This window comes from Pecten maximus, chromosome 8 (assembly GCF_902652985.1).
Source record: "Pecten maximus chromosome 8, xPecMax1.1, whole genome shotgun sequence".
NCBI classification, from domain to species: domain Eukaryota; kingdom Metazoa; phylum Mollusca; class Bivalvia; order Pectinida; family Pectinidae; genus Pecten; species Pecten maximus.
The window spans coordinates 5,583,089-5,609,501 of NC_047022.1; the positions used below are offsets into that span (position 1 = coordinate 5,583,089).

The 26,413-nt window shown below is 38.8% G+C and overlaps 1 protein-coding gene across 1 annotated transcript in view; it reads right to left on the reverse strand.

Annotated features, from left to right (window-relative positions):
- Positions 1-20,745: 20,745 nt before the first annotated feature.
- The window catches only part of LOC117332925, a 6,492-nt gene continuing 824 nt past the window's right edge, over positions 20,746-26,413 (reverse strand). Inside the window, exons 2-5 of the mRNA XM_033891997.1 lie at positions 24,837-24,956; positions 24,073-24,303; positions 21,916-22,149; positions 20,746-20,972 (exon numbers count right to left, since the gene is read on the reverse strand). Coding sequence (XP_033747888.1) covers positions 20,746-20,972; positions 21,916-22,149; positions 24,073-24,303; positions 24,837-24,956 — 812 coding nt within the window. The remainder of the gene's footprint in view (positions 20,973-21,915; positions 22,150-24,072; positions 24,304-24,836; positions 24,957-26,413) is intronic.

Below are 26,413 nucleotides of genomic sequence, written 5' to 3' on the forward strand. Positions count from 1 at the left end.
TGTTAGAAACACAGAAAACCAGAATATTGAAAACTCTGTTGCTTTACAATCAAGTTCAAGTACAGGTGCTACCCCTAGTTACTCCTCAGCGATAAAGAACCCGGACGACGGATCTAAGGAAAATATGTTTGAAAATGCAGTGCCAGTGAACTCGAACGACTCTTTAACCATTCATGTTCCGGACAGTGTCGGTATGGTCATCGTCGTAAATAACGGCAAAAAGGTTAAGATTGAAATTTAAGTGTATGTATTTGTAAAATAAAGTTGACCTGTGTGAAAAAAGTTTTTGTGTATTTTTATCGTCATGATTAAGATTTGTTGTAAATGTGGAAACCCTTTTCATACGAAAGAAATCCCAGGGACTTGGCGCGATTTCTTAGCCTACAATATTGTTTTAACACGCATGTATGGATCGTAAGCTGGGAAATTATGTCCCCGTGGAAGAAATCTGAGCGTCTACTCGACTGTGATTGGGCTTTTACATCAGCCAATCACAATCGAGAACTGCACCTTTGTATGAAGAAGTTTCCTCATGGTTAAGACTAATCTTCGTCATGAAGATCACTTTCTATAAGATTATGTTTGGACCAATACTTGGCTCCGATTGGCTAATATACCAGAAATTTTCCAAATCGCCGTCTAAACCTAGCTACAAATGTATATAAAGAACGCCAGGTAATCTTCTCGACATACATTACCGTACATATATTATTCCCGCATTATTTTATGTCAAATTGTTGTGTCTGTTTAATGAATTTGACTTACGTCAACTCAACTTGTCATGATGTTGTAGAATTTCTCGAAATGTCAAACTCGAATTGTTGATATAGTTGTTGTAAAAACGATTCCACGTTACTCGAATAGCCATATTGCAAAACGATTTCTCGATATTACACATCTTGATAAAACTAAATATGTCACGAAAACTCGATAAAAAGATTCAACTTCAGGGTAAATATATATACAGGTCGATTTCGGTAAAATTAACATATTAGATATAATGCAACAAGTCGAGATAGTGTTATAAGGACTTATACTGACATTATGTATATCGATGTATGTTTACTCTAGATAGATGCTTTTATATGTATAAGTTGGATTATTTAACTGTAAAATGTGAAGATAAAGTATGTTATGTCGACATATCTATCTCAAGATAACAGTAAATATGTGTGTAAAACGGGATATGATAACTATACATGTATTATAAATACAGTCAAACCTCGATGATTCGAACTTCGTTGATTCGAATTTCTCGCTGTATCGAACTTTTTGCTTGGTCCCGAATTTTCTCACTATATAACACTACTAACGAAACTATGTATGATTCGAATTTTTATAAATCGAAGTTTTCGATGTATCGAACTTTTTTCGTGACCCGTTAGCTATGATATTATAGGTAATTGACATCTCATGATTCGAACAAAAAATTCACCTGTACTGACCACTGGACAGGTGTTTGTCGTGACCCCTGCGGCAAGATTTCACACCTCTCCCCCAAATGCCCTGACTGACAATAGGGATAACGATAGCGTGTGTTGTCACTCCCGGTCATGGGGTTAATTAATAATCAGACCAAATTGATAGATAAAAGGTGTATTTAGAAGCCATGACATTTAATCACTCCGGTAAAACATTTCGGACCAATTTTAAACACAAACAGTTAGCGATGGCTTCACTCATATTCAAAGTGTCACGTTTCAAACTTATACATAAATATCCAAGTAAATCGATTATTTGTCATTCAATCATGCATTCTCCAACCGATCGGCATTCCGTATTTTATATGCACATAACGTAAACCCACGTGTCTTTAGCAGAAAAGCCTAACGACTTACGTAAGTGTGCATTGTACTTCTTTTGCTTTATCTGTTAAACGCGATATAAGTGTTTTGTAACCAATACATATTTTGTTTAATTAATAAAATGCTTAGGTATAATTAATGAAAAGAATTTTTATTTTGTTGTGTTTGAGGTATACATTAACTAAACTTTTCGATGTGAGCCTGACAGGCGACGATCAACACGTACGAAGACATTGAGGACATGTAACGTTAACAGATATGGTCATTATCAAGAAAACATCGATCTATTGTCAACCATGAATAATTCGAAGTCCCGCTGTTTCGAAGTTTTTCTGTTAGTCCCTTGAACTTCGAAACATCGAAGTTTGACTGTAAGTATGTCGTGTCCCCTATACGCTTCCGTAGTTGGGACATGTGACTTCATTGGATTGATCAGTTTCAGCTTTTGAATGCTTATTATCAGAAAATATTGCACATAACTTTTTCAAATCCCATTTTAATTTAGTTGTACATTCTAATGTAGTAGAATATAGTCCTTGTGCATTTTACTGTTTGGGACTGACCAGAATCATAATATCGCCACCAAGTGGCCATCTCGGGTTTTAAGAGTACACAAAAACTGGTAATGTTCAACTGGACTCTACAAGTTTGGTACATTATATGCATACATTAAAAGTTCATCTTGGAATAGTGGAGCGCAGTGTAAAATATGGCTTAGTAAGTCATTTAGTATCTAAATATTATATACGTTGTTGTCATTTTGGCAAGGAACAATTTGAAAGATCATCATTGGTGAGAGGTAAAGATGAAGCTCTTTGTTCCAGTGCCACTTTCAGACATGATTTTAGGTTGCCCTTTGTCCATCGTTTTCCTTTGTGCGTTTGTAAACAATTTACCTGCGACAAAATTCGATGAATGTTCAACCAAAACTGTGAAATATGTGGTCCCCACCACCCGGGAGCCTGAAAGGCGGGGCCAGAAAAGGTTAAAATGACATATATTTCAAAAATCTGCTTCTCAACTCCGAAACATGATAGAATATAGATGGTCCAACGTCCATCAAGTTAAAAACAATCATTTGTACAAACTTGTTATGACAAAATATGTAACTCTTTTGTTCCTTATTTCTTTCAAAATGTAACAGTTTGTTACTGTAGCATCAACTTGATCGGTTTAATGCAAACATCGTTGAATTTGTAAAATGTTTACACACTAATAGCTACAACCACTTGACTCGCGCAAACGTTTTGTGAAACGGCTCTTACTCTTTGAACATGGATTGAGTAATGCAACAATGAGACCGGTGTTTGGGACTCACTATGAATGTACTTGACTATAAAGTGATTGAACTATCAATGTTTAAATTTTCGTGAAATCAACGAAATGATTAAAAGTAAGAAATACATGTTAGCTTGATGTTCGTTTTGGTATTGCTAAGTACCATCCGGTTAAAGATATATGTCCATGGGATTGAGTACTTCAATAAGTTTGTACTATGGTGTTCATGGTAAGCACACTCAGAAATGAGTAGAACGAACATCATATTGCAACTGTTGAGACATGAATTCTGCTTAGCACCGACAACAGTGTTACTCATCACCTACTATTTCGATGGTTTTACACAGCAAGTGTATTAAAATATATTATACGTACAGCCATAAATATGAGTTTCAAGGTATTATCATTGTCGGTAAGTATTTTATGGTCCTCATTAAACCAAGACGGTCACGAAGACCCGAAGTTTTGAACCTGTATCTTAATGTTTTGACTTTTTGTATGGCAAGTCAAGTTGTCATCCAATAATCAACCAAATCACTGCATTTCAATCAAACTTCACCGATCTAAATTTTATCGAATTTTTGTTGTATGCATATTGCTACATTAAAAAACTACGTATCTAAATGTAAACTATGTTTATCTTGTTCAGTTATTACGTGAATATTCTGTTAATATGTTTAAATGAAAGCATTATTAGACATACATACATACATTTGTTCATGTATGCTCGATATGTGAACGGCCATGTGTGTAGTTTATGTGCAGTGCACGTTGTTATACAGATGTAGTAGCCTCGTTCTCGGCTCCGTGACAAATCTCGCAATAAATATTTGTATACACTGATGTCTCAAGGACTCCCCCGGTCAAGCGTCCAGGCCAGTGGTCATTTTAATGTTAGGAGAGAGTGAATGAGCATCTTGGATTGCTATTAATACATGTGTGCAACTAGAATTTTAGATTGTTTGGGAGTATGTTGCTTTAACCCCAGTCGTTGTTGATCTGTTGTATATCTGTACACGCAATAATACCACACATGACTTGCTCCAAGTTAAGACATAGCTAAGTCGTTATTACGACATAGCTAAGTCGTTATTATGAGATACTAAGTCGTTATTACGACATAACTAAGTCGTTATTACGAGATACTAAGTCGTTATTACGACATAACTAAGTCGTTATTACGAGATACTAAGTCGTTATTACGACATAACTAAGTCGTTATTACGAGATACTATGTCGTTATTACGACATAGCTAAGTCGTTATTTCGAGATACTAAGTCGTTATTACGACATAGCTAAGTCGTTATTACGAGATATATACTAAGTCGTTATAACGACATAACTAAGTCGTTATTACGACATAATTAAGTCGTTATTACGACAAAATATATATTTTCGCCGTGACCCTAACTGGCTTCCAAAAGGGACCGGGTGTAGAGTATGAGAACTTGAGAAAATTACGATGCATTTCTACCTGAACACTAGGAAGACTGATGAAACAGGACGAAATACGTCCCAGGTGTATCAAAGGGAGCATAAAAAGTCCGTGGTCCCAAAAAGTCTTTAAATGGTTTGCTGCTGACCTACCATTGAACCATAGATGGCCAGTCAAATCCCTGAGGGGCGAGACCGAGGGCCCTATACATTTTTACTTGGCTCTGTAGTTGGTCAGTAGTCAATTTACCATATAAGGTAATAATGTCTGCCTGGTGTCGATGAACCTATCTACGTCAGACCAATAAAACAAGGTTGGTAAAGTGTCTAATTCTGACTATTGACCATCAGCTATATGGAGATCAGCTTTCAGCCAAGTCCAGTTCAAAGAATAGGTCAAACCATTCTCCTTTGTCATTTGTCCTCATGTCATTATTTGTCATCATTTGTCCTCGTTTTGTTCTCATTTGTCATCATTTGTCCTCGTTTGTCGTCATTTGCCATCATTTGTCATCGTTTGTCCTCCTTTGTCACCATTTGTCCTCGTTTGTCCTCCTTTGTCACCATTTGTCCTCGTTTGTCCTCCTTTGTCACCATTTGTCCTCGTTTGTCCTACTTTGTCACCATTTGTCCTCGTTTGTCCTCATTTGTCACAATTTGTCCTCGTTTGTCTTCCTTTGTCATCATTTATCCTCGTTTGTCCTCATTTGCCATCATTTGTCCTCGTTTGTCCTCCTTTGTCACCATTTGTCCTCGTTTGTCCTCCTTTGTCACCATTTGTTCTCATTTGTCATCATTTGTCCTCGTTTGTCGTCATTTGCCATCACTTGTCCTCGTTTGTCCTCCTTTGTCACCATTTGTCCTCGTTTGTCCTCCTTTGTCACCATTTGTCCTCGTTTGTCTTCCTTTGTCATCATTTATCCTAGTTTGTCCTCATTTGCCATCATTTGTCCTCGTTTGTCCTCCTTTGTCACCATTTGTCCTCGTTTGTCCTCCTTTGTCACTATTTGTCCTCGTTTGTCCTTCTTTGTCACCATTTGTCCTCGTTTGTCCTCCTTTGTCACCATTTGTCCTCGTTTGTCCTCCTTTGTCATCATTTGTCCTCGTTTGTCCTCCTTTGTCATCATTTGTACTATTTTTTTCCTCCTTTGTCATCATCTGTCCTCTTTTATCATCTTTCCCCTTCAATTTCAAGAAATAAAGGTTGTATCGTATCCCCCTTCCCGAAAAAGTTGTATTTTCAAATATAAAAATAATTAAATTTTGAATATGTTTTACCTATTTATTTATTCATTTATTGATTTATTTATTGTTACGAAACTTAATACATTATAGAAAGTTGTATTTTGAAACGAAGAAAGGTTGTTTTTAAGCAAAGAAATCGTTTTTTGATGTGAAAAAATACGTTGTCCTTATTTGTCCTCGTTTAGTCCTCGTTTTGTCCTCATTTTTAATTTTCTGTCTTTTGTTTTCATTCTCCGTGACAGTATCTCGCTCATCAAGCCAATGAAATCGGGCGAATTACACGATTATTTATAACTAGTAAAGATATATTAAAAAGTAAATAAAAAATAAAAAATGTGCAAATGTAAAAAGGCTTGTAAGATTTGTCTCCCTTGGGAGCTGGTTACCGGGCACGACTGCGTTGTATTGATTATACCTCCCTGCATTTTTAGTTCTCTGGCTTGATTTAGATATCAAGAAAAAAAAAATGAGAAAAAAAATGAATAGAATATATTCAAAAGTCACTTCTTAAGAGTTTTTATTATTATTATTTTTTTTAAATTTAAGTTGTTGTGCATCAAGTCGCACGCATTGTTAAAACTTGTCAAATAAACAAAATACTCTACGTGTTATAGTTGTCCTGAAAAAGATGCGCACGCGAAATAAAGCCACTATGCAGTATAGACCAGAGACCTGCAAGACCATTGGCCTCTTGTTTTTCTCTGGAACCATGCAGATACATTTACATGCATATTTTTTTAACGGAGCAATGGGATGAAGGTGCCGTTTTAAAATACCGATTTCAATCAAAATTTATATACGGGACCACAGGGACTTGGCATAAATTGTCAACTTATATTTAAGGTCCGTGAGTTCGAAATACTTCTATATGTGTCGGGTCCCTGTGCAGTGTACGCACTCTCAAGTAAATTAAGTTTTGAGACGACCCCGGAGAGAACATAAAGTTCGAGCTACGTATATCCTTTGAATAATGTTATTGATATTAATGACTTATGTAGTAATCGGCCTGATCAGAACATTAATTGAAACTGATTGACACTGTCCACCGAAAGGAATTTACCTTTAATGTAAGTATGTGTCAAATCCTCTAAAGAAAATTCGGTTTTGAGCCGACTCAAGGAAAAAGTTAAGTTCGCGCTACGTCCCTTGATTTAAAGAATAATAGGTGTAGCAGGTAGATATCGGCCCGACAAAAAGGTTAACGAGAACCGACTTGTCCAGCGAAAGGAAAATATACTGAAAATATGACGTGTCAAACGATTGAATCAGATGTGGGTCTATTTCCTGTTTTAACAAGCTTTTTAACCCCCCACCCACGGGCTGGTGTTTTGTGAAATTACTTGTAGCTGTGATATGTATGGTAGCAATTTTGCACAAATATGCAAGACGGTCAAGTTTGTAATTATTCTGTAAACTTATTCTGCAATAAGATTATAGTATAAAGACGAATTTTGAAAGAAAAGAATACAAATTTTATGCTGAATAGCTTTTTATAGCTAAATAGCTTTTTATATATAAAAAAATTCTCCATTTTCATAACGACGAACTTGGCGTAGTAGGTTAATGTGATAAATTGTGATACTTTCTTTTTTATGTCTGTAAACTATATGCATGTATTCTTGTTTATTTGTATTTGTAAATATGTTATTATGTTGTTTGATTAATAAAAAGATAAAAAAACCCCAGAAGTTTCTGTAGGCGGAGGCCCTGTTTCATCGGATGTTATTAAACCTTGCAGGTCTGTATAACTGTACGTATTATAATACATGTAGGTTTTATACATTGTAAATGTTGAACTGTTGATGTAACGAAGAAACCTGTATTATGGTAATTAAAAAGTGGCGTGTTCTACAAAGGGTATTTTTGACCCTTGGTCAAGCGACTGTCTCTCGATTTCAAGGCATTCCCCAACAAAGAACTTTAAAAAGCCTGTCTGAATGAATTATGATGAGCTGTCTCTCAACTTAGGAAGTAATTAATAAGCAAGAAATATCTTTAAAAATATAAACGACATATTTGTAATGCTGGTAGTTATACTGTAAAACTGCTGGTGAAATAAATTAACGAACTACTGCATTTCAGCACGGATAACAAAATGATATCAGTTTGAATCATTTTTGGTGATAATAAGACTGCATTTGAATCAAGAATATAATTTTATTAATGTGTCATTTGAAAAGATATATCCACTTATTCAGCTTGCATTCGATCGTAATTTTGTTTCGTTTTTAACTGTATATCTGCATTTTGCATCTACCGCTACATTGACCAATCACATACTTCATCTTGACCAGTAACGCCACCTGTCGCGTCATATCCGGGCCAAAAGAATATTACACGGCTATGCCGAAAAATCACACGGTAATATGATTTCTAATTCGAATTAATGGCCTGTCTCTTTAGCCACCGATAACGGTCAATCCCATATAATGTTGTGTGTAATTCACCCATAGTAGGTATGAACGTCGATTAACCAAGGCCAAATAATATATAGGATGATGTTTATATTCAGAACTTTTTATCAAAAGAGCAAATAAAAATAAAAAAAAGGAAAAAAAAATAAAATGAAAATAACAAAACAAAAACAAAAAAACAACAACAACAACAAACAATCAAACAAACAAATTAGCATTTCTTCTGGAACGGGTTGTGCTAAAACGGATAAATGCTGTCTTCTAAAACGTCGTTCAGAATGTACAAACGACACACATTATAAATTATGTACAGTTGTGATGAAACTTAGTCTAAAGGCACCACACAGCAATACGCAATATTTGAAGGGAACCACACAACACGAATTGTATGATTTTACCAAATGCATGCATCAAGTCTATGTTCACACTCCGTATCATGGCTTTTCTTTATCATACCCTAGTGTTTCCAAGTTCTTTGAGAAAATATATTCGTCACTAGACTAGCGAGTGCTCCATTCTCTCGCCTTAACGACAATTGATATTACTAGAATCATTGTCTGTCAGTTGCAGTGCCATCCTTGTTTCTCCGAAAGAGTTTAATCCTTGTTACCATGTAACAAGTTAACCCTTGTTCTTTAGTTAAATAATTCCTTCCCAGTTCAGATAAAATCCTTGTTTTTTTTCCTGTAAGATTTTAATCATTCTTTCTCAGTTACAGTTTCTTTTTTCTATATTACAATTTAATTATCTTTCAGTAAAGTTGAATTTTTATAATTTAATCGTTGTTTCTCTGTTACAGTGTAATCTTTATCACTGTCACAGTGTAATCCTTGTCGCTATCACAGTGTAATCCTTGTCGCTGTCACAGTGTAATCCTTGTCGCTGTCACAGTGTAATCCTTGTCGCTGTCACAGTGTAATCCTTGTCGCTATCACAGTGTAATCCTTGTCTCTGTCACAGTGTAATCCTTGTCATTGTTGCAGTGTGATCCTTGTCGATGTCACAGTGTAATCCTTGTCGCTGTCACAATGTAATCCTTGTCACTGTCACAGTGTAATCCTTGTCGCTGTTACAGTGTAATCCTTGTCGCTATCACAATGTAATCCTTGTCGCTGTCACAGTGTAATCCTTGTCGCTGTCACAGTGTAATCCTTGTCACTGTCACAGTGTAATCCTTGTCGCTGTTACAGTGTAATCCTTGTCGCTATCACAGTGTAATCCTTGTCTCTGTCACAATGTCATCCTTGTCGCTGTCACAGTGTAATCCTTGTCACTGTCACAGTGTAATCCTTGTCGCTGTCACAGTGTAATCCTTGTCGCTGTCACAATGTAATCCTTGTCGCTGTTACAATGTAATCCTTGTCGCTGTTACAGTGTTATCCTTGTCGCTATCACAGTGTAATCCTTGTTGCTGTCACAGTGTAATCCTTGTCGCTGTCACAGTGTAATCCTTGTCACTGTCACAATGTAATCTTTGTCGCCGTCGCAGTGTAATCCTTGTCACTGTCACAGTGTAATTTTGTCGCCGTCACAGTGTAATCCTTGTCACTATCACAGTGTAATGCTTGTTGCTGTTACAGTGTAATCCTTGTCACTCTAACAGTGTAATCCTTGTCACTGTCACAGTGTAATCTTTGTCGCCGTCACAGTGTAATCCTTTTCACTATCACAGTGTTATCCTTGTCGCCGTCACAGTGTAATCCTTGTCGATGTCACAGTGTAATCCTTGTCGCCGTCACAGTGTAATCCTTGTCGCTATCACAGTGTAATCCTTGTCTCTGTCACAGTGTAATCCTTGTCGCTGTTGCAATGTGATCCTTGTCGCTGTCACAGTGTTATCCTTGTCGCTGTCACAGTGTAATCCTTGTCATTGTTGCAGTGTGATCCTTGTCACACCACATCGTAATCCTTGTCTCTGTCACAGTGTAATCCTTGTCGCCGTCACAGTGTAATCCTTGTTACTGTCACAGTGTAATTCTTGTCTCTGTCACAGTGTAATCCTTGTCGCTGTCACAATGTAATCCTTGTCGCTGTCACAGTGTAATCCTGGTCGCTGTCACAGTGTAATCCTTGTCGCTGTCCCAGTGTAATCGTTGTCGCTATCACAGTGTAATCCTTGTCTCTGTCACAGTGTAATCCTTGTCATTGTTGCAATGTGATCCGTGTCACTGTCACAGTGTAATCCTTGTCGCTATCACAGTGTAATCCTTGTCGCTGTCACAATGTAATCCCTGTCACTGTCACAGTGTAATCCTTGTCGCTGTTACAGTGTAATCCTTGTCGCTGTTACAGTGTAATCCTTGTCGCTATCACAGTGTAATCCTTGTCTCTGTCACAGTGTAATCCTTGTCGCTGTCACAGTGTAATCCTTGTATCTGTCACAATGTAATCCTTGTCGCTGTCACAGTGTAATCCTTGTCGCTGTTACAATGTAATCCTTGTCGCTGTTACAGTGTAATCCTTGTTGCTATCACAGTGTAATCCTTGTTGCTGTCACAGTGTAATCCTTGTCGCTGTCACAGTGTAATCCTTGTCACTGTCACAATGTAATCTTTGTCGCCGTCACAGTGTAATCCTTGTCACTGTCACAGTGTAATCTTTGTCGCCGTCACAGTGTAATCCTTGTCTCTGTCACAGTGTAATCCTTGTCGCTGTCACAGTGTAATCCTGGTCGCTGTCACAGTGTAATCCTTGTCGCTGTCACAGTGTAATCCTTGTCGCTGTCACAGTGTAATCCTTGTCTCTGTCACAGTGTAATCTTTGTCACTGTCACAGTGTAATCCTTGTCTCTGTCACAGTGTAATGCTTGTCGCTGTTACAGTGTAATCCTTGTCACTCTAACAGTGTAATCTTTGTCACTGTCACAGTGTAATCCTTGTCTCTGTCACAGTGTAATCCTTGTCGCTGTCACAGTGTAATCCTGGTCGCTGTCACAGTGTAATCCTTGTCGCTGTCACAGTGTAATCCTTGTCTCTGTCACAGTGTAATCCTTGTCATTGTTGCAATGTGATCCTTGTCGCTGTCAGTGTAATCCTTGTCACTGTCACAGTGTAATCCTTGTCGCTGTCACAGTGCAATCCTTGTCATTGTTGCAGTGTGATCCTTGTCGCTGTCACAGTGTAATCCTTGTCACTGTCATAGTGTAATCCTTGCCGCTGTCACAATGTAATCGTTGTCGCTGTCACAGTGTAATCGTTGTCGCTGTTACAATGTAATCCTTGTCGCTATCACAATGTGATTCTTGTCGCTGTTACAATGTGATCCTTGTCGCTGTTACAATGTGATTCTTGTCGGTGTTACAATGTAATCCTTGTCGCTGTCACAGTGTAATCCTTGTCTCTGTCACAGTGTAATCCTTGTGGCTGTCACAGTGTAATCCTTGTCGCTGTTACAATGTAATCCTTGACACCGTCACAGTGTAATCCTTGTCGCTACCACAGTGCAATCCTTGTCCCTGTCACAGTGTAATTCTTGTCGCTGTCACAGTGTAATCCTTGTCGCTATTACAATGTAATCCTTGTCGCTGTCACAGTGTAATCCTTGTCACTGTCACAGTGTAATCCTTGTCATTGTTGCAGTGTGATCCTTGCCGCTGTCACAATGTAATCCTTGTCGCTGTCACAGTGTAATCGTTGTCGCTGTTACAATGTAATCCTTGTCGCTATCACAATGTGATCCTTTTCGCTGTTACAATGTAATCCTTGTCGCTGTCACAGTGTAATCCTTGTCGCTGTCACAGTGTAATCCTTGTCGCTACCACAGTGCAATCCTTGTCGCTGTCACAGTGTAATCCTTGTCGCTGTCACAGTGTAATCCTTGTCGCTGTTACAATGTAATCCTTGTCGCTGTCACAGTGTAATCCTTGTCGCCGTCACAGTGTAATCCTTGTCGCTATCACAGTGTAATCCTTGTCGCCGTCACAGTGTAATCCTTGTCGCCGTCACAGTGTAATCCTTGTCGCTGTCACAGTGTAATCCTTGTCGCTATCATAGTGTTATCCTTGTCACTGTCACAGTGTAATCCTTGTCTCTGTCACAGTGTAATCCTTGTCATTGTTGCAGTGTGATCCTTGTCACACCACATCGTAATCCTTGTCTCTGTCACAGTGTAATCCTTGTCGCCGTCACAGTGTAATCCTTGTCGCTGTCACAGTGTAATCCTGGTCGCTGTCACAGTGTAATCCTTGTCGCTGTCACAGTGTAATCCTTGTCGCTATCACAGTGTAATCCTTGTCTCTGTCACAGTGTAATCCTTGTCATTGTTGCAATGTGATCCTTGTCGCTGTCAGTGTAATCCTTGTCACTGTCACAGTGTAATCCTTGTCGCTGTCACAGTACAATCCTTGTCATTGTTGCAGTGTGATCCTTGTCGCTGTCACAGTGTAATCCTTGTCTCTGTCACAGTGTAATCCTTGTCGCTGTTGCAATGTGATCCTTGTCGCTGTCACAGTGTTATCCTTGTCGCTGTCACAGTGTAATCCTTGTCATTGTTGCAGTGTGATCCTTGTCACACCACATCGTAATCCTTGTCTCTGTCACAGTGTAATCCTTGTCGCCGTCACAGTGTAATCCTTGTTACTGTCACAGTGTAATTCTTGTCTCTGTCACAGTGTAATCCTTGTCGCTGTCACAATGTAATCCTTGTCGCTGTCACAGTGTAATCCTGGTCGCTGTCACAGTGTAATCCTTGTCGCTGTCCCAGTGTAATCGTTGTCGCTATCACAGTGTAATCCTTGTCTCTGTCACAGTGTAATCCTTGTCATTGTTGCAATGTGATCCGTGTCACTGTCACAGTGTAATCCTTGTCGCTATCACAGTGTAATCCTTGTCGCTGTCACAATGTAATCCCTGTCACTGTCACAGTGTAATCCTTGTCGCTGTTACAGTGTAATCCTTGTCGCTATCACAGTGTAATCCTTGTCTCTGTCACAGTGTAATCCTTGTCGCTGTCACAGTGTAATCCTTGTATCTGTCACAATGTAATCCTTGTCGCTGTCACAGTGTAATCCTTGTCGCTGTTACAATGTAATCCTTGTCGCTGTTACAGTGTAATCCTTGTTGCTATCACAGTGTAATCCTTGTTGCTGTCACAGTGTAATCCTTGTCGCTGTCACAGTGTAATCCTTGTCACTGTCACAATGTAATCTTTGTCGCCGTCACAGTGTAATCCTTGTCACTGTCACAGTGTAATCTTTGTCGCCGTCACAGTGTAATCCTTGTCACTATCACAGTGTAATGCTTGTCGCTGTTACAGTGTAATCCTTGTCACTCTAACAGTGTAATCTTTGTCACTGTCACAGTGTAATCCTTGTCTCTGTCACAGTGTAATCCTTGTCGCTGTCACAGTGTAATCCTGGTCGCTGTCACAGTGTAATCCTTGTCGCTGTCACAGTGTAATCCTTGTCTCTGTCACAGTGTAATCCTTGTCATTGTTGCAATGTGATCCTTGTCGCTGTCAGTGTAATCCTTGTCACTGTCACAGTGTAATCCTTGTCGCTGTCACAGTGCAATCCTTGTCATTGTTGCAGTGTGATCCTTGTCGCTGTCACAGTGTAATCCTTGTCACTGTCATAGTGTAATCCTTGCCGCTGTCACAATGTAATCGTTGTCGCTGTCACAGTGTAATCGTTGTCGCTGTTACAATGTAATCCTTGTCGCTATCACAATGTGATTCTTGTCGCTGTTACAATGTGATCCTTGTCGCTGTTACAATGTGATTCTTGTCGGTGTTACAATGTAATCCTTGTCGCTGTCACAGTGTAATCCTTGTCTCTGTCACAGTGTAATCCTTGTGGCTGTCACAGTGTAATCCTTGTCGCTGTTACAATGTAATCCTTGACACCGTCACAGTGTAATCCTTGTCGCTACCACAGTGCAATCCTTGTCGCTGTCACAGTGTAATTCTTGTCGCTGTCACAGTGTAATCCTTGTCGCTATTACAATGTAATCCTTGTCGCTGTCACAGTGTAATCCTTGTCACTGTCACAGTGTAATCCTTGTCATTGTTGCAGTGTGATCCTTGCCGCTGTCACAATGTAATCCTTGTCGCTGTCACAGTGTAATCGTTGTCGCTGTTACAATGTAATCCTTGTCGCTATCACAATGTGATCCTTTTCGCTGTTACAATGTAATCCTTGTCGCTGTCACAGTGTAATCCTTGTCTCTGTCACAGTGTAATCCTTGTTGCTGTCACAGTGTAATACTTGTCGCTGTTACAATGTAATCCTTGACACCGTCACAGTGTAATCCTTGTCGCTACCACAGTGCAATCCTTGTCGCTGTCACAGTGTAATCCTTGTCGCTGTCACAGTGTAATCCTTGTCGCTGTTACAATGTAATCCTTGTCGCTGTCACAGTGTAATCCTTGTCGCCGTCACAGTGTAATCCTTGTCGCTATCACAGTGTAATCCTTGTCGCCGTCACAGTGTAATCCTTGTCGCCGTCACAGTGTAATCCTTGTCGCTGTCACAGTGTAATCCTTGTCGCTATCATAGTGTTATCCTTGTCACTGTCACAGTGTAATCCTTGTCTCTGTCACAGTGTAATCCTTGTCATTGTTGCAGTGTGATCCTTGTCACACCACATCGTAATCCTTGTCTCTGTCACAGTGTAATCCTTGTCGCCGTCACAGTGTAATCCTTGTCGCTGTCGCAGTGTAATCCTGGTCGCTGTCACAGTGTAATCCTTGTCGCTGTCACAATGTGATTCTTGTCGCTGTTACAATGTGATCCTTGTCGCTGTTACAATGTGATTCTTGTCGGTGTTACAATGTAATCCTTGTCGCTGTCACAGTGTAATCCTTGTCGCTGTCACAGTGCAATCCTTGTCATTGTTGCAGTGTGATCCTTGTCGCTGTCACAGTGTAATCCTTGTCACTGTCATAGTGTAATCCTTGCCGCTGTCACAATGTAATCGTTGTCGCTGTCACAGTGTAATCGTTGTCGCTGTTACAATGTAATCCTTGTCGCTATCACAATGTGATTCTTGTCGCTGTTACAATGTGATCCTTGTCGCTGTTACAATGTGATTCTTGTCGGTGTTACAATGTAATCCTTGTCGCTGTCACAGTGTAATCCTTGTCTCTGTCACAGTGTAATCCTTGTGGCTGTCACAGTGTAATCCTTGTCGCTGTTACAATGTAATCCTTGACACCGTCACAGTGTAATCCTTGTCGCTACCACAGTGCAATCCTTGTCGCTGTCACAGTGTAATTCTTGTCGCTGTCACAGTGTAATCCTTGTCGCTATTACAATGTAATCCTTGTCGCTGTCACAGTGTAATCCTTGTCACTGTCACAGTGTAATCCTTGTCATTGTTGCAGTGTGATCCTTGCCGCTGTCACAATGTAATCCTTGTCGCTGTCACAGTGTAATCGTTGTCGCTGTTACAATGTAATCCTTGTCGCTATCACAATGTGATCCTTTTCGCTGTTACAATGTAATCCTTGTCGCTGTCACAGTGTAATCCTTGTCTCTGTCACAGTGTAATCCTTGTTGCTGTCACAGTGTAATACTTGTCGCTGTTACAATGTAATCCTTGACACCGTCACAGTGTAATCCTTGTCGCTACCACAGTGCAATCCTTGTCGCTGTCACAGTGTAATCCTTGTCGCTGTCACAGTGTAATCCTTGTCGCTGTTACAATGTAATCCTTGTCGCTGTCACAGTGTAATCCTTGTCGCCGTCACAGTGTAATCCTTGTCGCTATCACAGTGTAATCCTTGTCGCCGTCACAGTGTAATCCTTGTCGCCGTCACAGTGTAATCCTTGTCGCTGTCACAGTGTAATCCTTGTCGCTATCATAGTGTTATCCTTGTCACTGTCACAGTGTAATCCTTGTCTCTGTCACAGTGTAATCCTTGTCATTGTTGCAGTGTGATCCTTGTCACACCACATCGTAATCCTTGTCTCTGTCACAGTGTAATCCTTGTCGCCGTCACAGTGTAATCCTTGTCGCTGTCACAGTGTAATCCTGGTCGCTGTCACAGTGTAATCCTTGTCGCTGTCACAGTGTAATCCTTGTCGCTATCACAGTGTAATCCTTGTCTCTGTCACAGTGTAATCCTTGTCATTGTTGCAATGTGATCCTTGTCGCTGTCAGTGTAATCCTTGTCACTGTCACAGTGTAATCCTTGTCGCTGTCACAGTACAATCCTTGTCATTGTTGCAGTGTGATCCTTGTCGCTGTCACAGTGTAATCCTTGTCACTGTCATAGTGCAATCCTTGCCGCTGTCACAGTGACATCCTTGTCACTGTCACAATATAATCGTTGTCGCTGTCACAGTGTAATCGTTGTCGCTATCACAATGTGATCCTTGTCGCTGTTACAATGTGATCCTTGTCGCTGTTACAATGTAATCCTTGTCGCTGTCACAGTGTAATCCTTGTCTCTGTCACAGTGTAATCCTTGTGACTGTCGCTGTGTAATCCTTGTCGCTGTTACAATGTAATCCTTGACACCGTCACAGTGTAATCCTTGTCGCTACCACAGTGCAATACTTGTCGCTGTCACAGTGTAATCCTTGTCGCTGTCACAGTGTAATCCTTGTCGCTGTTACAATGTAATCCTTGTCGCTGTCACAGTGTAATCCTTGTCGCCGTCACAGTGTAATCCTTGTCGCTATCACAATGTTATCCTTGTCGCTGTCACAGTGTAATCCTTGTCACTATCACAATGTGATCCTTGTCGCTGTCACAGTGTAATCCTTGTCGCTGTCACAGTGTAATCCTTGTCGCTGTCACAGTGTAATCCTTGTCACTATCACAGTGTAATCCTTGTCGCTGTCACAGTGACATCCTTGTCACTGTTACAGTGTGATTCTTGTCGCTGTCACAATGTAATCCTTGTCGCTGTCACAGTGTAATCCTTGTCAGTGTTACAGTTGAATCTTTGTCACCGTCACAGTGTAATCCTTGACACTGTCACAGTGTAATCCTTGTCACTGTCACAGTGAAATGATGTGCCATGTTTGTGGGGAGTCCAATCAGTTAGTCGGGAACCACACAGACCAATACCATCCTCCATCGATCCATTTCCTCTTGAAGTTGCACCTACTTCCGGTTCCAGACATCAGTTTTTTCAATTCGTTTACGATCTCTGTCAAAGATTGGTCGTCACGTTGTTTTATCGTTGGCATCATTTGACAGGTAGTGTCCAGACAGGAAACCGGTTTACCTGTAATTGTAGAAGAAATCCAGTTATATATAAAAAAAAATTATTTGATGATATTATCGTTATACTCGGTGGATTTATTGACTGTGAGCATTTTAAAATCCACTTGGGATTTCGATATACATATGCACATGTATTATTGTGTTTGGTAACGTTCAGTCTACGAACAATCAATATGTTCATTGATAATTTTATAACATGCAGTGTTCCCGAAAACCCCACGACAGAAAGTCATTAATACGCATGATTATTGTATTTATAACCTTCTATAAACGATAACGATGTAAGTCAACTGACAAAGAAAAGTAAGAAGGAGGAAACAAAAGAAAAAAGAAAAATGTCATGGATGCAATTAAACCTGGAACCATGCATGTTGTGTATGCTCTGTCTGTCCGTCCGTCCGTCCGTCCGTCTCTATCTCTCTCTCTCTCTCTCTCTCTCTCTCTCTCTCTCTCTCTCTCTCTCTCTCTCTCTCTCTCTCATTACTCGCAAAACCATGCTTAATGGGGAATTAGGGAAACTCCGTTGTTATGGGGAATGGCATTTCCCGCTCCATTACCGCTTCAAGGATAACACTTATTAATTCCATGCGCTAGATTGGACGGTTTCACTCAACACATTTCTTAAGTAGCTGCCAATAAATGAGATACTGTGTGTGTGTGCTAATTATCCAGTCAGTATGTGTCAGACAATTGAACAGAAGTCATTTCAATTTCAATTTATTTTTATAATTTTAAATTTTGGCGGGAAAAGAATAAACTTATCGGCCAATGAGGTGGTGTTTCACGTGAACAAAGTTCCTTAAAGTTTTAATCTGCTGATGTTTGTGTGGATTTATTTGAGGAATTAACGTTTGAATTAGGTACTTCATTGATACCAGAATGAAGAGTTATAGCTAAAGATTCGGAAAACAAATACATACGTTCCTATTAGTTTTGTATACAAGGGATTATTATGCCCTTGAAATATACTTCATGAATACATAAAATCTTTCCATAGATTCGGTGGTTTCTTTCGTCGTGCTGACCTCCTGATGCTTGGTTTATCATCCATGTTTCTTTCTTCCTCCTCCTCGGGGCATTGTTCCGATGGTGGTGTCATAACTCGTTTGAAAAATGAAGAATTTCTGGTAATTTGATGATTGTTTCTTTCAGCGGTCACCATGGATCCTTTCTTAGATTTTATTCGGTATGGTTTTGGATCAGATAGGGTTGTCAGCTTGTCATGTTTGTTCTGTTTAACAAGAACGGTGTCACCTACTTTTAGCTTTGATTCAGTAGCATGCCTTGTGCTGTCTGATTTCTCCTTCATCTTTTGTTTTCTTTTGTTGTCAGTTTCTCTCACAATGGAGTCATCGCTAGTTTTGACTTCAATGCACGGTATCTTGACGCGAATGTTTCGTCCAAACAGTAATTCTGAGGGCGATACACCTGTTGTAGTGTGAGGTGTTGCTCGATAATTACGTAAGAAACGGAATAGTTCTTGTTTCCACACACGATTTTCAGCATGAGCAGCGCGAATCGACTTTCCCAGAGTCCTCATGAAGCGCTCTACTTCTCCATTTGCTTGAGGCCATAATGGTGTAACCTTTTGATGTTTGAAACCTAAATCCTCCGCAAATTTCTGAAATTCGTTTCCATTAAACGGCGGTCCATTGTCCGTTTTGAGCTTTTGTGGAATTCCAAACATTGCAAAGATTTTGTCTAGTATTGGTATGACAGTACGTGCTGACACGTTTGATAGTATCTCAACCACTGGATACCTTGAGTAATCATCCACAAGTACCATTAATTATGATCCGAACAGGAATGGTCCACAAAAATCCATGCTTACTCTAGTCCACGGAGCTTCTGGAAGTTTTGTCGTCCTTAATGGTTCAGTAGTTGTCTTTGGTACTGATGCAAGGCACGGAATACATCCCTTACACATCTCTTGGGACTTTTTTGTCTATACCGTTGAACCAAACTTTTTCCCGCAGTAATTGTTTTGTTTTCACAATTCCCTGATGTCCCTCATGGGCCAGTTCTATTGCTCGCTGATGTAGAGTGTTTGGAATAACCAGTTTGTTTTCACATAATAACACTTCACCATCCTTTGTAGTAACAACTGTCAGGTTACTGCGTACTCTTGGCAATGTTTCCAGGGTTTTGCTGTTGTAATGTTTTTTCCATACTCCCGATTTGACAGATTGTATGATCATTTGAATTTCCATATCCTGCTTAGTAGCCATACATATTTCGCAGAGTGTCATTGCCTTTGGTACTGCGTTTGTTGCGATATAGCGTATATAGCTTTCCGCTATTTCAGAATGTTTACCGCTTTGTAAACTTGTTGGGTGTCTTGACATATAGTCGGCTGCATTAGATTTGCCTGGTTTGTATAAAACCTTGAAATCATATTGTTGAAGTCGTAATCGCCATCTCTCGATCCTTGCTGGTGGTTTTGATTTTGGATTATTAAAGATGCACTCTAGTGGTCCATGGTCACTGATGAGTGTAAATGCATGTCCATAGAGATACAGATGAAAATGTTCACAACTCCACACAATAGCTAGTGCCTCTCTCTCTGTCTGTGAGTATCGCTGTTCAACATCTGTCAAAGCTCTGCTTGCGTATGCGATAATCTTTCCTTCTTGAGATAAGATAGCACCTAATCCAACGGGACTTGCATCCACTACAAGATTAGTCAGCTTCGTCTGGTCGAAATACGACATCACAGTGTCACTAGTCAGGTCTTGTTTGAGCTTTTCAAACGCTTTTTGCTGACTGTCTGTCCATTTCCATGGCGTTGTACTTTTTGTCAATCTCCTTAGCGGTTCTGTTGTAGTAGAATAGTCGGGTATGAATCGTCCAACGTAGTTTGTCATACCTAGGAAGCTTCGTATCTCTGATATGTTTGTTGGAGTAGCAGCGTTCTTGATTGATTCAACCTTTTTTGGATCAGCAGATATTCCTTCCGCTCCAAATATGTACCCATAAAATTCTAGCCTTTTCTTGTTGAATTCGCACTTGTTTTTGTTAAGTGTTAAGTTCTTTTCCTTCAACCTTTGAAATACTGCTTCGAGATTTCTGTGATGTTCTTCTTGGGTCTTGCCAAAAACAATGATATCATCACTGACATTTCTTACACCTTTGAGATCTTCCAGACATGTCCGTAACGTATCTTGGAAAATTTCTGCTGCTGACGATACACCAAAACTCGAAGTCCAACGTGTGTTGATAATGTTGTGATATTTCTGGCCTTTTCTGTCAACTCTAGTAGAATGAGAGGAATCCCCATAAAACCGATTATTCCCCACAATGTTGGTCAAAAGTCCAATTATATTCCCCATAGGCATGGTATTGCGAGTGCTCTCTCTCTCTCTCTCTCTCTCTCTCTCTCTCTGTATTTAAAGTATTTAATCACCTTCTACGATGACTTCACAAATCATTAAGACTTTCAATGACTTTGTGATCCTGAGGTAGCGGCCGAAAGTGTCAGTGAGACAAGGCAGTGTCTTCAGTTCACCAGAAGGTACTTGAGCTTCAGTGTAATTGTAGCACAGCTTGCTGTTTTTAAGATGACCATTTGGCCCCATGACGTTCGTCTCTGATGTTTCTATTACGAAATTTTCCAGCTCGTAACCTATTATATAAAATCACAAAACAAACGTAATATGACGACAGAGACATATATAGATCTACATATATCTACAGAGACATATATAGATCTATATATATCTACAGAGACATATATAGATCTATATATGTCTCTGTTAACGATGAAATCTCGTTGATTCCATTTTTTTAATTTCAAGGTTAAAATTTTATCTGTGTTCATTGGAACATAATTTCATCCTTGGTAATATTATGCCCTTCAGCACATAAATCACACGGCATATATATATATATATATATATATATATATATATATATATTTCTCTTGGTACAACTACGACAGGAAATTCAAATCTTTATCTTCGGATCACCAACACATAGTGTATATGATACATTGTGCTAATAAATAGATATATAGCTTCGAAGCACAAATGACGAAGGAACACAACTTTTTGACTCATGCCCTGACCGGGCCTCGAACTCACGATCCGTCATTTGTGTTTCTAAGCTATATATATATATATATAAATATTGCCTCCAGTGTCCGTACATTTACACCAATTTCCTTTCAGAGTCGTTGATCTAGAGAATATTTCATGTATTATAAGAAATGTGCATCAAATCTGTAAAAGCTAGCACAGCACACATCTGTACATCATTATGATATTATTTATTGAATATAAGAAATATTTTTAGACTTGTGCAATACTGCGCTATTCTTTTGTTCTGGGTCACGGGTTATTTGATGTTGTAAGTCGGTGCTGACACGACGTGAGAGGAAAATATAAAACAGTTCTTAGATGCGAGGACCAACGTGTTTCCTCTGATTCATTCAAGAAAAATAGAAATAAACAACAATATCCGGAATGGGGAGTTATTTCCCCTTAGACCGTAATATTATAAGATGTCTCACAGACCAGTAACACCATGTACATAACATTGTTGCAGGTTGTGACAAATCCATTTCTTACCATATTTTACTCTATTTTGAACTGAGACACGGTTGATCCTGTAGACATCTCCCAAGTCCACCTGCCACCATGGTTTATTGTCTATGGGGTGCGTGTGTGTACATGACCTAGCTTCGTAGTCTGGATTGAGATTCCCGTCCACGGCCCGTCCTGCGGCTCCTTCGTATCCCACAGACGACTGGGTCGCCGGCTTATTTAATGCTATGTCAGCCAAATTGCATTCATCCCGGGATACTAAAAAAAAATATCCATGATAATAATGATAAACAAGAAATATTAAAAAAAAAATAAACGGCATAGTTTTAAAGCTGATGGTTATAATGTAAAACTGCTGGTGAAATAAAAACAAAAACTAATGCGTTTCAACACAAATAAAATTTTTTATATCAGTTTGAATCATTTTTGGTGATAATAAATAAGACTGCATTTAAATTCCGGAATATAATTTTATTAATGTGTCATTTGTAAAGATATATCCACTTATTCATCTTCGCTAGCCAAGGCTTCTGATTACGTTACACTCCACGAACCCTTGGCGGATATAGTCGTGTTCAAACCGTCGCACCCTGGAATCCCAGGGCACACAATCAAATCGCGTTTTACATTCTGGCTTGGTTTCGCAGTAAACAAAAAATGCGGCACCCAGTACAGAGCTACATTGCCGACTATGTCATGGCATTTTACCTAAATACAAAATCACAATCTTTAATTGGGGGAACATTCGCAGTGTTTGATCAATTCATATAAGTCATTGATCACATATCTCATCGAAATGACACCAAACCTCGATGTGTGTTTGTAAACATCACCGATGAAGTAAATCGGTAACGCTTGTTTTGATTGGTCGAAAATTTCATGCGTGAAGGGTGGTAATTTCGAATCATCGCCAGAGGGCCAGAACTGACGCCTATATCTGCCAAGGGTTCGTGGAGTGTAACGTAATCAGAAGCCTTGGCTAGCGAAGATGCCACTTATTAAGCTTGCATTCAATCTGAACTTTGTTTCGTTTTAAACTGCATATCTGCATTTTGCATTTACCGCTACATTGACCAATCACATACTTTATCTTGACCAGTAACGCCACCTGTCGTGTCATATCCGGGGCAAAAAAAATATTATACGCTATGCCAAAAAAAAATCTAAGCATGAACAAAAGGATTGTATAAGGTAACATTATGTGTTGGTATTGTATTGACTAAACTCATATGAAGAAGTAAAAACTGGTGTCTTTTACGTATTCATTTTAAAGTCAGGCGGAAGACGCCATTTTCTTAAAATCAGTGTAAGATTACAACATAGATCCCCGTATTTGTTTTATTATCAAACTAAAAGTTGTTTACTATCATTTAATTATGAATGTGTTCCCTATCATTATAAACATTACAACCGTCCGTCCGTACTCACTACGATATACTTATGGGGTGAATTAACGATTCATTCCGTGCAAATATCTTCGTCGCCTATAGGAGATGAAATTTAATGTAATTTTGAGTTTTTCCCATAATTCATCATTAAACCTCACTGCGCATGTGCTTTTTTAGCGACAGAATGAACGGAAAATAAATGTAATGTCCATAGCTCATTATACTTGTGCGTTGCACCCCACAAGTTCACAGACAAAAGGCTGCACCCCATAACTCAATTTTGTCTGTATGTCCATCGGTATGCCGTAATACTTTGGCAGAACTTTGCTTTCAGGCTAGTATTTTCAGCAAATGCAAGATTGAATAAACATGTATCTCTAGTAGATCTGTCAGATACATTATAAATCACCTTGACCGAGTCAGGGCAGCAACACTTGGAGCATGTATTATTTTGAAACCGAGATTTTATTATTTAATCTTTTAATGATTCCGAGATAATTGTTCATGACGTTGCAGATGATCGTTCCACAAAAGATACACTTGTTAATGTATCCATAGAACCCAGAAATCTGACATATTTTTTAGGAATATGGTTTGCTGTTGTCTACATCAGTCAAGTCTACAAGTAAATTATAATTTAGCCAGAGAAGTTCCGAATGATTTATTTATATCGTTTGTTGCCTATCGCGTAAAAGACATACTCGCAACATATTTTTTCTAACACCGATCCTTATATGTCAGGATGATATTCAGTACAGTATTTGTTTTTAATTTAAGGATACATGGAACGTACCTTCAACAACAACCTCACACAAGGTCAAAGCGTCGTCAAGGATTTCAACCTTTTTGGAGATCCTTAGAAAACGGCCGGTCGTGTCACGTGGGCATGGTAAAGTGATGACGTCGTCGCCGGGAGCTGGTGACTCGGTGAAGTTGTAGCACAAAATGGCGTCCAGTAAATGGCCTCTCACGTCAGACGTGTTCGTTTTGGACAATTCTACGGTGAAATTTCTCAATCTGTTGTCTACAACAATTAGGAGTAATTAACTCATGGCGCTTCCATTAAAAATACATTTTGCAATATATTTCTACAGTATATATATAAAATCAACCGATGCGTATCATTTTTCGTTAAATATATAGACTAATTTTATGAAAATCAATCACGAAATGTACGACTTCAAAAACTCCCTACAGAGTGAAAGTTAGTCCTTCAAAATCTCTTGTCTTTCCGCACTTCATTGAAATTGATGATTTTCGAGATCCTAAGGCAATAGGTCGCCTCTACAACTTACAAAGGAATTGAATAATGCTTCGCATCCATTTCATATAGAATTCAGGTAACGCTTCAGATATTTGTCATCTTTGACTTGTTTCATATGTGATATGAAATATTCAATACAAGATCACCTATATCTTATACAATAAAACCATTTCCATGAGAATGCTATAAATACATTTTACCAATATTTGTCTGAATGGAAACGTGTGTAATCGTGTAGACTGCTCCAAGGTCAACCTGCCACCACTGATAGCCAGTCCCTGAGGTAGACATACATGTTGGAGGGTCGACAAATCCGTCCACGGCCAGTGAGGAAGCATTAAAGGTCGATGATTGGGTAGTTGGCTTGTTCAGTGCGACGTTAGAAATGACGCGACTTGAGAAGTGGCCATGGACTGAATCAAAACAAATAAGAGAGATGAAAAAAAAACACACAAAAAAAAAAAAACACAAAAAAACAAAAAACAAAACACACCAAAAAGAAATTAATAATAATAATAAAAAAAAAACCCACACAAATAAATAACAAAATAACAAAAAAATAAAAAATAAAAATACAACAAAATAACAAAAAAAAAAAAAAACAAAAAAAAAAAACAAACCAACATAAATAAAAAAAAAACAATAAAAAAAACATTGGTTCCTCCTTCTAAAAAAAAACAAAAAAACAAAAAAACAAAAAACCCCCCAAAAAAACAACATAAATAAAAAAAGAAAGAAAAAATATAAAAAAAACCCCATTGCTTCCTCCTTCTACGTAAGAAAAGACCCCTTTCCAATATTTAAACGTAGATTATGACATTTATCGACTTTGCTTATTGAATAAGAAGTCTTTGGTCCATTTCTAATATATGTAAATGATATAACTGACTGTGTACAAGCAAAATCAAACTCTTTCCTGATGATGTTTCTCTTTATGATATATAATTAAAATTGAAATTGCATTAAAACTTAAAAATGGTTTGAGGTGGTGGTGGTGGTGGTGGGGGGGGGGGGGGGGGGGGGGGGGTTGTTGAGGTGTCAATTTCAAGATATATTCAGTTCTGTCTTATTACACAAACACTTATGGCTAACTTTTCAGGAGTGATGGGAACAAATCAACTATATTCATGATCATGCCTACAGAAAATGAATATTTAGAGAATACTTAAACAAAGTAGATAGGAAAAGTCTCATGACATTGTAAACGTCTTTTATAACTCCAATATTTTGGTTTGTTTGTTTTGTTTAACAGCCAGGGCCATTTAAGGCCGTGCCAGGTTTTGGAGGTGGAGGAAAGCCGGAGTATGTACCCCACAATGTAGAACTGAAAATTACTGAAGTGTTTTCCGTTGCCTGTTGTACGTATGTCTTAACTCCTAAACAAACCTTAACAATGTCTGTTGTATTCCTAAACAAACCATAACAATGTCTGTTGTATTCATAAACAAACCTTAACAATGTCTGTTGTATTCCCAAACAATACATAACAATGCCTGTTGTATTCCTAAACAAATCTAACAATGTCTGTTGTATTCCTAAACAATCTAACAATGTCTGTTGTATTCCTAAACAAATCTAACAATGCCTGTTGTATTCCTAAACAAATCTAACAATGTCTGTTGTATTCATAAACAACCTTAACAATGTCTGTTGTATTCCTAAACAAACCTTAACAATGTCTGTTGTATTCCTAAACAAACCTTAACAATGTCTGTTGTATTCCTAAACAAACTTTAACAATGCCTGTTGTATTCCTAAACAAACCTTAACAATGTCTGTTGTATTCCTAAACAAACCTTAACAATGTCTGTTGTATTCCTAACAACTTTAACAATGTCCCGTTGTATTCTAAACACAATCTGTTAATCAT